At 34.7% G+C, this 16,800-nt stretch overlaps 1 protein-coding gene across 1 annotated transcript in view; it reads left to right on the forward strand.

The window, feature by feature from the left end:
- LOC110464542 (ubiquitin-conjugating enzyme E2 J2-like) overlaps window positions 1-16,333 on the forward strand; it is a 19,607-nt gene extending 3,274 nt beyond the window's left edge. Inside the window, exons 2-8 of the mRNA XM_021519800.1 lie at window positions 5,850-5,971; window positions 6,458-6,498; window positions 7,370-7,472; window positions 7,835-7,925; window positions 8,984-9,031; window positions 9,240-9,320; window positions 13,045-16,333. Coding sequence (XP_021375475.1) covers window positions 5,850-5,971; window positions 6,458-6,498; window positions 7,370-7,472; window positions 7,835-7,925; window positions 8,984-9,031; window positions 9,240-9,320; window positions 13,045-13,266 — 708 coding nt within the window. The 3' untranslated portion in view covers window positions 13,267-16,333. The remainder of the gene's footprint in view (window positions 1-5,849; window positions 5,972-6,457; window positions 6,499-7,369; window positions 7,473-7,834; window positions 7,926-8,983; window positions 9,032-9,239; window positions 9,321-13,044) is intronic.
- Window positions 16,334-16,800: the final 467 nt, after the last annotated feature.

The raw sequence follows: 16,800 nt of genomic DNA on the forward strand, positions 1-16,800 counted from the left end.
ATTTCACAGTAATAAAGAAGTATTTGGTTCATAACTGGGTCGTATGGGGTAGTATTGGGTGGTATGGGCACGGACTTAGATCTAATCTAATTCCGTGGTATGGGGTAGTATTGGGTCATAGTCACGGCAATTCGGTGATGTTTTCGACACCAAATCGCATATTTCCCGATAAAATATGGCAGATGGAAGTAAATAACGTCTACAAAGTTGATATTTCACAGTAATAAAGAAGTATTTGGTTCATAACTGGGTCGTATGGGGTAGTATTGGGTAGTATTGGGTAATTAGACGCGCCGTTTGAAAGGGCTCATCTAAATCCCTCTACGCTTTCTGTGCATACTACTTTATCATCCAGTTGGTTCCAATCAAGTGATGTTTTGAGAAAGAAGGAGTTCTTGTATGCTTCCCGTTTGTATCCTGGGATGATTAATGGCCCTGAGCTGTTGACAATGTTCCTGTTTAATGTTGTTGATGTTTCATAGTTCACATAACGCTTTGTGTTTTGATTTTCGCGTCCTTCCAGAGTGCTGGGTTATCTGATCTGGGGGTAGGGCTGGCATTAACCCTTCAACTACTTTGTACATGAATACTAGTCACTGTGATTTTCTTCTGTTTTGTAAGGTTGGTAGTTTTAGGCGTTGTAGCATTTCTGTGACACATTCTTCATCCCGACTATTGTAATTTCCAGTAATTCTAGGCGAGCTGCTCTCCTTTGTATTCTCTCTAGCTTTTCAATGTCTGATTTTAGATGGGGGTCCCAACTAATACTGCCATAGTACATAATTGATCTAGAACAAGTGATATATGTGCTTTTTTTCTCACTCTTTTGGGCAGTGTTTTAAATTTCTTCTCAAAAAGTCTTGTTGAGCTCGCTTTCCATGCAATGTTTCCTATATGATTACAACATTTGAGGTCGTTTGATATCTGATGTCGTAGGTATGGATTGTTTTGTACCTCTTCCAAAATGTGGTTATTCAGGCTATAGAATTTTGTTGACTTTTTCCTAATTGACTTGATGAAGCATTTTTTGGCATTAAATTTCATGCCCCATTTATCTGTCAATTCTTAAAGGTTTTGTAGGTCATTTTGGAGGATGTTATGGTCAATGAATATTCTGATTTGTCGATACAAAAGACAGTCGTCGGCGAAATGGCATATTTGTGATTTGAATGAGTCTGGTAGGTCATTTATATGGCAGAGGAAAAGAAGTGATCCTAGTACTGTCCCTTCAGACACTCTGGAGGCGATGTGCATGTGTTCCTCCTTAGATGTTGTGCCTTCAAGTACAACCTTCATTTTCCACTGTGTTAGGAATGACGTTGCCCTGGCACGCCGTACTGCACAACTTTATGCAAAAGTTTCTTGTGTGGCACGGTGTCAAATACTTTGGAAAAGTCTAGTATTGCTATATCCACCTGGTTCCCATTGTCGTGTGCTTTGAAGAAGTCATTTGTAGTCAAGAGTAATTGTGTCTCAAAGCAATAACCAGATCTGAAGCAATGATTTAGATTGGTGAGTATACTTTATGTTTTTCAAAATGTTTTAGGATGTGTCGACAGATGATAAGATCCAGAAGTTTGCAGGGGACTGATGTTAGTGACACTGGGCGATAGTTTTCCCGTAGTGTTTGTCACCCTTTTTAAATATGCAAAATTGTTGGCATTTCTCCAGTCTGCTGGAAGTTCTCCCGAGTCTAGTGATTTTTGAAATATTTTTGTGAGTCCTAATAATATTTCTGTCGCGCATTCTTTGAGGATTCTGTTTGGTATTCCATCTGGTCCTGAAGCTTTTGATATGTTTAAGTAGTTTTGCAACACCGTTTGTATCTACGTGAAGTTTCGGAAATGTTTCCTGTACACGTTTTGTTGTTTCTGGTTTGTTGCTGTCTTTTGGTGAATACTGATTTAAATTGTTGGACTAATATATCTGCCTTTGATTGACTGTCACTGGGTCGTACCTTTGCTTTTAAGGGGGGCTACTCCAATTGAGTCTTGCTTTTTTGATTTGATGTATTTCCAAAACGGTTTGTTGTTGTTATTTTTGAGACCTTTTAGAATGTTTGTGTTAATGTACTCCCATTCTGCTCTCTTTGGGTGTTTTTTGCATTCCCTTTGATGGTGTCTATAGTTCTTCCAATTATTAGTTCTTTTGACTTGTTGGTAAAGTCTTTCTTTTTTCTAATTATTTTCCGTTCTTTAGATTTTATCCATGGTAGTTTGTTTCGTGTTCGTGCAACTTTTAATGGTATGTGGGTGCCATAGCATTGCGCAAGTCCTCTTTAAATGTTCTCCCGAGTCATTGACATTTGCATCATTTTGGTAGTCATGATCAAATTCTCGAGCCAATAATAAATTTTTGCTTTTTGAGTCCAAAATCTTTGTCAGGCCTTTATCCAGTTCTATTCAGTCTATGTTGTTTCTGTGCGGCATGGAAAAATAACCTTTAATGAGGTCCTTGTCCTTAATGATCAAACTCTCTAGCAAATAATAAATTTTTGCTTTTTGAATCCAAAATCTTTGTCAGTCCTGTATCCAGTTCTATTAAGTCTATGTTCTTTCTGTGCGGCATGGAAAAATAACCTTTAATGAGGTCCTTGTCCTTAATGATCACATTCTCTAGCAAATACTAAATTTTTGCTTTTTGGGTGCAAAATCTTTGTCAGGCCTTTATCCAGTTCTATTAAGTCTATGTTCTTTCTGTGCGGCATGGAAAAATAACCTTTAATGAGGTCCTTGTCCTTAATGATCACATTCTCTAGCAAATACTAAATTTTTGCTTTTTGAATCCAAAATCTTTGTCAGTCCATTATCCAGTTCTATTAAGTCTAAGTTGTTTCTGTGCGGCATGGAAAAATAACCTTTAATGAGGTCCATGTCCTTAATGATCACATTCTCTAGCAAATACTAAATTTTTGCTTTTTGGGTGCAAAATCTTTGTCAGTCCATTATCCAGTTCTATTCAGTCTATGTTGTTTCTGTGCGGCATGGAAAAATAACCTTTAATGAGGTCCATGTCCTTAATGATCAAAGTCTCTAGCAAATCCTAAATTTTTGCTTTTTGGGTGCAAAATCTTTGTCAGTCCATTATCCAGTTCTATTCAGTCTATGTTGTTTCTGTGCGGCATGTAAACATAACCTTTAATGAGGTCCATGTCCTTAATGATCACATTCTCTAGCAAATACTAAATTTTTGCTTTTTGGGTGCAAAATCTTTGTCAGTCCATTATCCAGTTCTATTCAGTCTATGTTGTTTCTGTGCGGCATGGAAAAATAACCTTTAATGAGGTCCTTGTCCTTAATGATCAAATTCTCTAGCAAATAATAAATTTTTGCTTTTTGGGTGCAAAATCTTTGTCAGGCCTTTATCCAGTTCTATTCAGTCTATGTTGTTTCTGTGCGGCATGTAAAAATAACCTTTAATGAGGTCCTTGTTTCCTCGAAGGTTGATTTTCACCCAATCTACTTCACAGTCTGTAACATATTCTGGTTGTTCAACTGATGTTATGGATTTTTTCACTAGAATGAATACACCTCCTCCTAGGGTTCCTCTGTCATTTCTGTATACTTCATATTCGGGGGGAAATATCTAGATTTAATAGCGTCTTTTGTTGGATTGAATCCTGGTTTAATTCCTTTCAGCCATGATTCTGTCCCACATACAATGTCTGGTTTGATGTACTCTAGTGCAGCTTCCAGTTCTTGTTCTTGATCTTTAATGCTTTAACAATTTACAGTGAGAATTCTGAGGTAATCTTTATGAGACAGGTGGAAGATTGAACTTTCATTGTTACGTACAATTTTTGGTGTTCCTGATGATTTCATACTGCTGATATTTGTTATCCAACTTATCAACTTTCGCACCACTTTTATTCCATCAGGTCATGAGTTCCTGTTGGTTGGAATGTAGCATCTCTTGTTCTAGGTATTTACCTTTACTGTCCGTCAAGATCACTGGTGTTCGTGATCTGTTACCTTTCTGTAGGCTTCACATTCTTTGCCTTGGAAGAAATTTTCTGATCTTGTTCTCGCTCATATCACACGCACTGTCACTAATTTAAACAATCGTTGAAATACTGTTGGTGATGAGTGTTCACAAAACAGTGTTTGAATGAAATACAGGAGATCAAGCACTAGTAAAGGCTGAATATTACGAGTCTAGAGAAGCTGTTAATGTAAGATTTTGGTAGAATTTTCCAAATAAACGGTAGAAATACACGTTTTGTTGGTGATGATTCTCGCACTTCATAAGCTAATATGAGCTCCAAGCTATGGGCTTGTCTAACCAGAATACTTTTGTATAATACAGAATCTGTACCAGCTCTATAAAACCTATTCGACTGAATATTTATGGAAAAATATATCTTAATCGCATTGTCCCTCAGATTTGTTGTTGGACTGCAGCTGAATGAATTATTCATTCAAAACTGTTCTTTTTATGATTTAATGTTAGGAAATTAAACTGACAAGCTGGCTTTTGTTATCGCTTTTCTTAGTTCAAATCTGCGAAAAATAGTATTAAGTATTTCTGAATTAGATATAATTTGAATTTATATTCGGTACATCATGATGATTAGGTCAATGACATTTGGATGATTTAAAAAGCGTTGCTGCATTCCTCCCTCCTTTTTCTAAATCTACGCCCTCGAAAACACCATTATTTATAATCCAGGTTTGGGTATATCCTTGCAAAGCGTACACCAAATGCTTGAAACAAGGGTTGGTCACAGGCACAACCATAACAGGAGATTGAAAAATGCACAGCCACCAGGATTCTGACTTTGGGCCCTCCGAACTCTGGATGCTCTTCTAATTAAACTATTGGTTGCCAAAGAGCAACCTGTTAGTCCATTTCCACTACAATTGATTAATATATAAACACAATACTACTAGGACTGTTCCAAATAACACTGTTGTACACTGAAGTTATAGTACTCACAGGAAAATGATTGTGTCAAATTGTAAATCAACAGTGTTTTGGTTTTGAAAAAAGTAAAACATGTTTTCAAAATCAAAATAGTGAAGTTTTATTCGTTTTTGATAATCCATGATAAGTTAAACTGTCAAGTTTACAACTATAAACGTGAAATACATGTAATTTGCAAATGGTGATCTCTGGTACAGTGCCAGTTCTTCTTTTTCCAAAATTTTATTCGAGACATTTCCCAAAGTACTACGGAAAATCCTAAACATTCTACAATTCCTCAAGCACTTACTGATTGAAATAACTTTATTTAATAGCGTATACTTTATTCTTATTAATAAAAATGATTACATCTTTTTTAAACTTTTTTTCTACTAAATCATCATTGAAAAAAAATGTTCACCTGCAGACACAAAAGAAATCATCAATTGAGATCTATGTCTGTAATTGAAAAAAAGAATTGGATATGAAATAGATTTAAATATGCTACTGGTATTAAGAAATCCGTGTAGCACGGCCAATATGCATTGGAAACTGTTTTCCTGGCATGACTAGAGCTTTGATATTTCACTACTGAAAAGAAATCCATATATGATCATAACTTAGCAGGACTTTTATTAACAAATAATAAAGATGAAACAAATAAGTGATCTGGCTGTAAAAATTCAGTTAGGTCAGACTTTGATTTAAACCCTGTACCTCAGATTACTATGCTGTCATTCTAATCAACTGATCATGAGCTACCTATAGTTCATGGTACCCTGGCCCAACTTCACTGCATAAAATCAAGGGGAGGCTACTCTATATACATAACAGTGGAATTCTCTAGAGATTTGCCTGAAGTGGGACCGAGACCCTTATGATACCATTATATTTTAAACCAAATTATAAATTATAATGTTTTTTTTTTTTTTTTTTTTTTTATTAAGATGGCTTCCAAAAGAGTGAATACTACTGCCACAGGGCGGCTCAAGCAGGACTACTTGAGAATCATGAAAGATCCGGTTCCTTATGTTCAAGCCATTCCTTTACCGAGTAATATTTTAGAATGGTATGTATCCAGATATCAGACTGAGAAAGTGTTCGGTTTGGACCTCATGATGTCAAAAATGATATAAATGTATATTTTGTATTCTTAATACTATACTCACATTAAGCCATAGTATAAATGTTTGTTTCCATCTCTATATATATATAGCTATTCAACACAAAAATAGTATGCTCAATCAATTTAATGCTACATTCGTTTTTGAAAATTGATAAATGTTTCATCCAAAGTTCTTTCCTTCTATTATTAAGTTTTAGAGTTAATAATATATTAGGTTTATTGTTTTCAACAAGATAGCTTCCAAGAGACAAAGCACTACTAAAAATATTGTATTTTAAGTTATGATTCACATAATATTCACTTTCCGTTGAATGGTTTATGCAATACATAATATATACATAAAATATATGCAAGGTATAGAATATTCAGTTTGTATTGCTATAGCGTACCAGTTATGTTTGACTGCATATTTTCTGTCTTTCTTTCAAGGCATTATATAGTGACTGGTCCAGAACAGTCACCATATGAAGGTAAGTATTTTTAAGGTGTATATATACACTGCAAATCAGGAAATTTTCGCTGCAGTTGAATTTTGCCTCTGCAATATGGGCAAATATATCATAACAGCAACTAATAGTACAGTTTATTTTATATGGTTATTGCATGATGCGCAGGTGAAATTTACATGGGACGCATATGGATTTTACGGGTGAAATTTACATGGGGCGCATATGGATTTTACGGGTGAAATTTACATGGGGCGCATATGGATTTTACGGGTGAATAGTGAGTATTTGACAAGGCAAAAGTTAACTGGTATACAGTATAGGGTTGTCACTGCTAAGGTCAAATTATATCAGGCCTCTAGCACACTAAAGTCATTAAAACATTATCATTCTCTGTTGAATATCTTGTGTCATTATATATATAGGATCAATCAGAGGTCATCCCTAGCTTGAGGTCAGGGGTCTGAAAATAATTGTTTTTTGTCTCGCCGCTACAAGTAGCGGAAGCGAGACTATAAGGTGGTGCTTCCATGGCGGCAACAGCATGAACATAGTTTTTGCATTTAAGTTAGTTTCACTGAAAGTGTAAGTGCTACACCAACCAAACTTGGACCATAGATGCATCTTGTGTAGTACATCTCAACCCATGCATCAAATGCTGGATGCAGCCTACCTTTCATGGTCCATTGACTTTGTCAGTATCTCCATCAACATTAAGATTTTGTGTTTAAGTTAGTTTCTCTGAAACTAAGTGCTAGACCAACCAAACTTGACATGTGCATTGATGGTCAAAGCGGGGTGCAGGCAAGACATATGAATTTGAATGGCTTTTATTAGAGATGTTTAAAGTTTTGAATAAGTATCATTTTATTTTTTTAATCAATTTCAATTTCAGGTGGCATCTATCATGGAAAGCTGATCTTCCCTCGAGAGTTTCCCTTTAAGCCACCCAGTATATATATGATCACCCCCAATGGCAGGTTTAAGTGTAACACAAGGTAAGATTGTCCCTCAGAATTAGTCCCTTATATTACATGTAGTACATTTGACCTTTGTCTTGAAAATTTATATAAAAAATGTTGTACATATATTACATGCTTAACAAGTTTAACATTTCCTCACCAACTTCTTATTTCAAATAAAACAACATATATATAAGTTATGATCTTCCAAAATATTGCATGCATCTCACATATCAGGAAATGCTCAATTTGGATGTGAATGGACTTCCAACTACTGTCATAGATTGTCCTCAAAGATACAGATCAATAAGTGTTGAGTAAGTTATCGTCACATATTTCCTTACACAATGTTGCTGTACATTTGTATGTTTCATAGATGTTTTAAATTTGATTGACAGGTTATGTTTGTCCATAAGTGATTTCCACCCAGACACCTGGAATCCAGCATGGTCCGTGTCAACTATCCTTACTGGCCTTCTCAGCTTTATGGTAAGTCGTCATCATTCCAAGCATAGGTATAACACTGGCTTGAAAACTCAGAATGTCCTGAAAAGTTTTTATACTCCTGCAAAGAAGTTGTAGGGGTATACTGGATGTATTTGGGCAGTAGACACACTGTTGTTTGCCCTACTCCATTAAAAGTAAACAGAACCCTTACATTGAATACACAGAAGGGGTGTGAATAAAATATAAAGACTTAGAATTATCACCAAAATTTATGGAGTTATTCCCCTTTATTGAAAAACATCATTCATATTTTACTTCTCCCAAAGTATTTCTCAGATTTGATTGATATATGATATGTGAATTAAGTATAAAGAATGGAGCTAGCTGCCCCATTTATGGAGTTGTGCTCCTTTTTTGGAAAACATTGTTCACACTTCTCCGTAAGTACCGCATACATTTCAATATTACTAGATGTGCAGCACCCTTACATAAAGGGGATGTGAGTAAAGAATACAGATTGGAGTTATCTCACAAATTCGTGGATTTATTTTTTACTTTTGTTGAAAAGCATTGTTCATATTTCTCCTTCCAAGTATTGCACAGGTTTAAATGATACTTGGTACCTATTTATAGAGTTATGCCCCTTCGTTGGAAACTATTGTTCACACTACTCCTCTTTAAGTAGAGCACACATTTCAATAATACTTGGTTCCCAGACATAGAGGGGATGTGAGTAAAGAATACAGATTGGAGTTATCTCCTCAAGTTATTGTCTCACTACTTATCTAAAATTGTGCCCATTTCTTCAAAATGTTTGTGCTATTTTTGTGGGTCAGTTTATTAGTTCCCCATCGGTACTACCGGAGGAGACTATGGACTAAGTACTATACCTAGTACAATGTAACTTCACTTGCTTGTGTGCCTCTGAGAGTACAGCATGTTGCTTTGCATTTAAACAAATTGCATCCTTGACCTTTGAACTAGACCTCAGTGAGATTGCATTTAAGATTTTAAGTACAGGAACATGGCATTTGTGTCTTACAGGCATATTTCTTGTTCAATATTTATTTTGTTCAATTTTTGTATTATTTTTTTTTCAGTTGGAGAAGAGTCCAACTCTGGGAAGTATAGAAACTTCAGATGCTACGGTAAGTTTTTATTTATAACCTAATGTTACTACAGTATTTTCGAAGAAAAAGGGGATACCGATGCACATACATATTAACATGTTTACAGATGAGTTTGTTGGTGAATGTGATCTGTGCTTACATTTTTATACATACTTAATTTAAGGACAGACAAAAATGTTGAATGCTACAGAGATATAACTTTTAAATATTTCTACTTTTTTAACAGAAGAGACAGCTAGCTGCAGCTAGTGGCCAATTTAATCTCAATGACAAAATCTTCACCGAACTGTTTCCTACTGTTTCTGTGGTAAGTATAGAAATCTATCTAGTTAATGAATGGTATTTAATAGTGTGAAATTATTGACAATGTTTTGTTATTGTAATTTCATTCTTACTATTCCACGTTATGATTAACTTAAAATAACCTGCTACAGTGAACAAAACAAGAGTGGGCTACAGCTATTACCTACGATGTTAACTTCAGAAGCTATTACCTACAATATTAACTTCAGAAGTAACAGTAGGCTACAGCTATTACATACAATGTTAACTTCAGAAATAACAGTAGGCTACAGCTTTTACCTACAATGTTAACTTCAGATGTAACAGTAGGCTACCGCTATTACCTACAATGTTAACTTCTGAAATAACAGTAGGCTACAGCTATTACCTGCGATGTTAACTTCAGATGTAACAGTAGGTTACAGCTATTACCTACAATGTTACCTTCAGAATTAACAGTAGGCTACAGCTATTACATACAATGTTAACTTCAGAAATAACAGGCTACAGCTATTACCTACGATGTTAACGGCAGATGTAGCATTAGGCTACATCTATTACCTACAATGTTAACTTCTGAAATAACAGTAGGCTACAGCTATTACATACAATGTTAACTTCAGAAATAACAGGCTACAGCTATTACCTACGATTTTAACTTCAGATGTAATAGTAGGCTACAGCTATTACCTACAACGTTAACTTCAAAAGTAACAGTAGGCTACAGCTATTGCCTACAATGTTAACTTCAGAAGTAACTGTCAGCTACAGCTATTACCTACAATGCTAACTTCAGAAGTAACAGTAGGCCACAGCTATTACCTCGATGTTAACTTCAAAAGTAACAGTAGGCTACAGCTATACCTATGATGTTAACTTCAGAAGTAACAGTCGGCTACAGCTATTACCTCGATGTTAATTTCAGAAGTAACAGTAGGCTACAGGTATTACCTACAATGTTAACGTCAGAAGTAACAGTAGGCTACAGGTATTACCTACAATGTTAACTTCAGAAATAACAGTAGGCTACAGCTATTTCCTATGATGTTAACTTCAGAAGTAACAGCAGGCTACAGCTATTACCTCGATGTTAACTTCAAAATTAACAGTAGGCTACAGCTATTACATACAATGTTAACTTCAGAAATAACAGGCTACAGCTATTACCTACGATTTTAACTTCAGATGTAACAGTAGGTTACAGCTATTACCTACAATGTTACCTTCAGAATTAACAGTAGGCTACAGCTATTACATACAATGTTAACTTCAGAAATAACAGGCTACAGCTATTACCTACGATTTTAACTTCAGATGTAACAGTAGGTTACAGCTATTACCTACAATGTTACCTTCAGAATTAACAGTAGGCTACAGCTATTACCACGATGTTAACTTCAGAAGTAACAGTAGTCTACAGCTAGTACCTATGATGTTAACTTCAGAAGTAACATTAGGCTACAGCTATTACCTACAACGTTAACTTCAAAAGTAACAGTAGGCTACAGCTTTTACCTACGATGTTAACTTCAGATGTAACAGTAGTCTACAGCTATTACCTACAATGTTAAGTTCAGAAGTAACAGTAGGCTACAGCATTTACCTATGATGTTAACTTCAGAAGTAACATTAGGCTACAGCTATTACCTACAACGTTAACTTCAAAAGTAACAGTAGGCTACAGCTATTGCCTACGATGTTAACTTCAGATGTAACAGGAGGCTACAGCTATTCCCTACAATGTTAACTTCAGAAATAACAGTAGGCTACAGCTTTTACCTACGATGTTAACTTCAGAAGTAACAGCAGGCTACAGCTATTACCTCGATGTTAACTTCAAAAGTAACAGTAGGCTACAGCTATTCCCTACAATTTTAACTTCAGAAGTAACAGTAGGCTACATCTATTACCTCGATGTTAACTTCAAAAGTAACAGTAGGCTACAGCTATACCTATGATGTTAACTTCAGAAGTAACCGTAGGCTACAGCTATTACCTACAGTGTTAACTTCAGAAGTAACAGTAGGCTATAGCTATTACCTCGATGTTAACTTCATAAGTAACAGTAGGCTACAGCTATGACCTACGATGTTAACTTCAGAAGCTATTACCTACAATATTAACTTCAGAAGTAACAGTAGGCCACAGCTATTACCTCGATGTTAACTTCAAAATTAACAGTAGGCTACAGCTATTACCGACAATGTTAACTTCAGAAGTAACAGTCGGCTACAGCTATTACCTACAATGTTACCTTCAGAAGTAACAGTAGGCTACATCTATTACCTCGATGTTAACTTCAAAATTAACAGTAGGCTACAGCTATTACATACAATGTTAACTTCAGAAATAACAGGCTACAGCTATTACCTACGATTTTAACTTCAGATGTAATAGTAGGCTACAGCTATTACCTACAGTGTTAACTTCAGAAGTAACAGTAGTCTACAGCTATTACCTACAATGTTACCTTCAGAATTAACAGTAGGCTACAGCTATTACATACAATGTTAACTTCAGAAATAACAGGCTACAGCTATTACCTACGATGCTAACTTCAGATGTAACAGTAGGCTACCGCTATTACCTACAATGTTAACTTCTGAAATAACAGTAGGCTACAGCTATTACATACAATGTTAACTTCAGAAATAACAGGCTACAGCTATTACCTACGATGTTAGCTTCAGATGTAACAGTAGGCTACAGATAATACCTACAATGTTAACTTCAGAAATAACAGGCTACAGCTATTACCTACGATGTTACCTTCAGAAGGAACAGTAGGCTACAGCTATTACCACGATGTTAACTTCAGAAGTAACAGTAAGCTACAGCTATTACCTGCAATGTTAACTTCAGAAGTAACATTAGGCTACAGCTATTACCTACAATGTTACCTTCAGAAGTAACAGTAGGCTACGGCTATTACCTACAATGTTAACTTCTGAAATAACAGTAGGCTACAGCTATTTCCTCCAATGTTAACTTCAGACGTAACAGTAGGCTACAGCTATTACCGGAATGTTAACTTCAGAAATAACAGTAGGCTACAGCTTTTACCTACGATGTTAACTTCAGAAATAACAGTAGGCTACAGCTTTTACCTACGATGTTAACTTCAGATGTAACAATAGGCTACAGCTATTACCTACAACGTTAACTTCAAAAGTAACAGTAGGCTACAGCTTTTACCTACGATGTTAACTTCAGAAGTAACAGTCAGCTACAGCTATTACCTACAATGCTAACTTCAGAAGTAACAGTAGGCCACAGCTATTACCTCGATGTTAACTTCAAAATTAACAGTAGGCTACAGCTATTACATACAATGTTAACTTCAGAAATAACAGTAGGCTACAGCTATTACCTACAATGTTAACTTCAGAAGTCACAGTAGGCTACAGGTGTTATAAAGTAAACATAATATAGTGGTATGAGTGGCCAGGTGTCACAGTGGATAACACACTCACCTTTCACCAAGGTGGCCGGGTTTGATTCCTTGATCGGCCATGAACAGGTATTAGGTCACCTGCCCCGTGGCTTTTCTTCAGGGTCTCAAGTTTCCTCCCATGTTAAAACTTTGCATGCTCTAACATCCAACAAGAGTGATTTATATCGGTTAAAGTAACGCCTTTCATAAATGTTGAAAATAAGTTCCTATTTTGTGTTAAGAGTAACTAAGATAGTTATTAAGGTTACACGACGTACCAGGATGTCTTCTAATAATTTTTCACCTGATATTTCAGTCAATACAAGAGGAACAGAGGAAACGAGAGGAAGAGCTTAAGGAATCAACAAAAACTGGACAAGTAAACAACAGATCTAGAACCTCAGCTGGGAACAACATTGACCCCAACCAAGACAACCAGGGGATCGTGGGGAGTACAGTGGCCAACCTGTTTGTGATAATCGGACTTGCAGCATTTGCTTACACTGTGAAATATGTGCTGCGTAGTGTGGTTGAATGATATTAACTTATGAACTTTGAAATATGTACTTGACAGTATCATGGTGATATGATATTGACAGTAACAGCTGGACTATAATTATTATGCATATTTCCTTCAGGATTTGGTTGTTTGTACCCTGATAGTGGATAGAATGAAGAATTTACGCTACGTTTACATCTATGGATGACAATGACTGATCTAAACGTAGAAGTTATGAGAAATTATGCTATGTTTACATCTTTGGTATATATATATATATACCGGTATAGATATTGACGATGGCTGATATTCTGAAAGTAAGTTACATCGTTAATACACACAAGCCTTCACTTAACTACTAAACTGTAACAGTAACTATATTTTTAAAAAGTTTCTTATCTGGGACCGAGTGGTTTATAAATTGTGTTTGTATCAATGCTGATCAAGTCTAAACAATTTTGCTGAATGAGTTACGTTAAATGTTTAACAACACCTGTCAATATAAAATGTTCTTTGTGTTGACACTTCATATTATTGCAGATTAACGAAATTACAGCATCTTAGAAGGATGCAGTGTTCAAATTCAAAGTAGACTTCTAGAAAGAGCCTTGATATAGGCTTTTAAAAGATAAGTTGCTCTACATTTACCTAAAAATAAGAAAACTCCATTGTGGGTTTTAATGATGTGTCAGCAGATATTACCTTTTTGTCAATATTGATTTCGTTGTATATCATAGGAAAAATGAACATGAAGGCATTTCAAGCATGTTGGGATCAATGCATGAACATGCAGATGATGTAGACGATCACAAATGAGCTTTGTTTTATTTTTGTATAATTTAATTCCACTGGTAACTACAGTTTGACAGCACAGAAAGTGACTGACAAACACTTCTTATAGACCTACAGTTCATGATGACAAAAACATCTTATAGACCTACAGTCCATGATCTCTTTTCATTGATAATTTCCTAATTGAGGAAAATCAAGCACGATTGCAGCTTTTTGGATAAAATAAAATGTTTTAAAAAATCAAAAGAATTCCAGAAAGGGAGATCACTCACCATGTCCATATTAAGTCTGCAATACAATATCTGTATGATCAGGTTAAAAAATGTGTGATTATTTCTAATATTGAGAATTATATCAAAACAACTTCTATTTCTGTGTGATAGATTTCTTATCACTTAATTACATTAGACAGTAGAATCATGATTCCAAAATCAAAACCAGCTCTAATGTCAGGACAATTTAGTGACTTGAACCCTAAATTAGAACCTGAACCCTAAATTAGACAACAAGATCTATATATTACTGTTTAACCTAGTGTCTCTACATGTGGTCCAACTGTCAGGCTCGAAATGTCCAGCCTTAATGCAGTGAGCATAGATTTGATATCACCTGTATTTGATAAGGGCACATATTGCTAAACTATCTTGATCAGAGGGGCAGCCATGTTGACAACAGTGGACTATAGTTCATCTGTATCTGGTGCTGCTGCCAGGTTCAAAGTTGGCAGAAAGCAAGTCTGCGTGTTGTATTGGATTGGGGTCGGGGCAAAGGATGATTGATTTTGACTTAAATTAGAAATAACATGATTTCAATTGTTGATTTTGAAGTTGAAAACTTTCATCTTTTATCATGTCAAATAAGTTGTCTCTATTAGGATATCTAAAAGAAGATAAATATATTCAACAAGTTTCCCCATTATCTATGTGTTTTAAGGTTATTTGATAAAAATCAGATTGTTTGCCAACAAGTTTGAGATATTTTTTATTGTTGAGTTACTACATATAATAGCAGCTTCGATTTTGATACAAAATTAAGAAGAATTTTGTTTATGAAAGTCATTACATTGTATCCCCGGATACATAAATATAATTAGATGGTATGATAACACTGAAAAATAACCAGATCTTATGATAAACAGTTTTTAATATCTAGATAACTTTCATAAGATTATTATTTATTAATTTGTTAATTTGATATATGTTGCAAGCAAAATTGATATTTCGTTAATAAACAAATATATTGTGACATTTTAACTTTTTTGTACATTAATATTATCTTTGCTGCTTTTGTTTATTATCTTCGCTTTTTCATGTATTTATTATTTTCTTTTGCTGAACAGTACCAAACAGATATTCCTGTGTTGAACATTTATAATTGTAGAGTTAAGTTGATTCATTTACTTTATGTTTGCCAATCAAGATAAGAAATAATATTTACATGTAGGATAGATAATTGTGATGAGCTGATGTTAAAAACTCCAAAAACACTGCTTGTTGCAGGCTGAAGTATTTATCTATTTATTTTGACAGCAGGTGTTCACTATTTGTTTTGTTCGAATTAACAATGACAGAAAAAGTAAAGTAAGGGGTGTAGCGACAGTGTTTTAAAAATAGATATATGTAGGAATATGAAATTGGCCTGTTCATCAGTTTGTACAATGAGCTGATGGTAATTGAAGATTGCTCTATTTTGTATGATTTTAACTACAATGTATAGCTCTAATTTGTATGATTTCAACTACAATTTATGTAGGGCTCTACTTTTTACGATTTCACCTGCAATTTATGGCCATCTTTGTACAATTTGAAATACAGTGTATAGCTCTACTTTGTACAATTTGAACTACAATGTATAGCTCTACTTTGTACAATTTGAACTACAGTGTATAGCTCTACTTTGTACAATTTGAACTACAGTGTATAGCTCTACTTTGTACAATTTGAACTACAGTGTATAGGTCTTATTTGTATGATTTCAACTACAATTTATGTAGGGTTCTACTTAGTACGATTTCACCTGCAATTTATACGTCCAATTTGTATGATTTCACCGTCAATGTATAGCTCTACTTTGTATGAACGTCAATTACAATGTACAGCTAATTTTTCACTGTAAGCTCTTTAAATACATAAACTGTTTAAGGAATACAAATATATCAGAAAACATAGCATATATTTGGATTTGGATTTAGTTCTACTTATTAACTTTTATCATCATTGCTTTTTATGGTAATGTCACTGAAATATAAACATCATGTGATAATGGTTTTGTTTGTTATTCTAAAAATGTTTGTCAATATGATAAAATTGTTGAATGAAATGTATGAAAAAACATCAAATATGTTTTGTTATGTATTCATAATATAAGGTTGTACTAACATACATATATAGCAATACCAAACCTTGATCAGTGGTCAAATTTAAGTTGTCGTCCTGGTGGGACCTTTTTTCCTGATCAAAATTGAAAAAGGAACCGGCACAACAAAATATCAAGAGGAACCTAGGTATGCTTAAAGATCCCTGCAGTGCTTTCTGAGAAATAGCAATAATAAACTTAAGCTGTCAAAATTGAAGATGGTGACCTCAAAGCCATTTTATTCTTTCAATCAATTTCAGAATTGATAAGGTTCAACTAAGGATCAAGAGAAACTATAAATATGAAATTTAAGAAAGACCTGTCTTAATATTCCTACAGAGAAAGGAGTAACAGGAATCGCAGACGAAAGACAATTTAGCATGTACCAAAGAATACAGTTTCAAAAAAAACTATTCTTGGGAACAA

The sequence above is a fragment of the Mizuhopecten yessoensis genome, unplaced genomic scaffold, assembly GCF_002113885.1.
Source record: "Mizuhopecten yessoensis strain PY_sf001 unplaced genomic scaffold, ASM211388v2 scaffold11009, whole genome shotgun sequence".
Taxonomy (NCBI): Eukaryota; Metazoa; Mollusca; class Bivalvia; order Pectinida; family Pectinidae; genus Mizuhopecten; species Mizuhopecten yessoensis.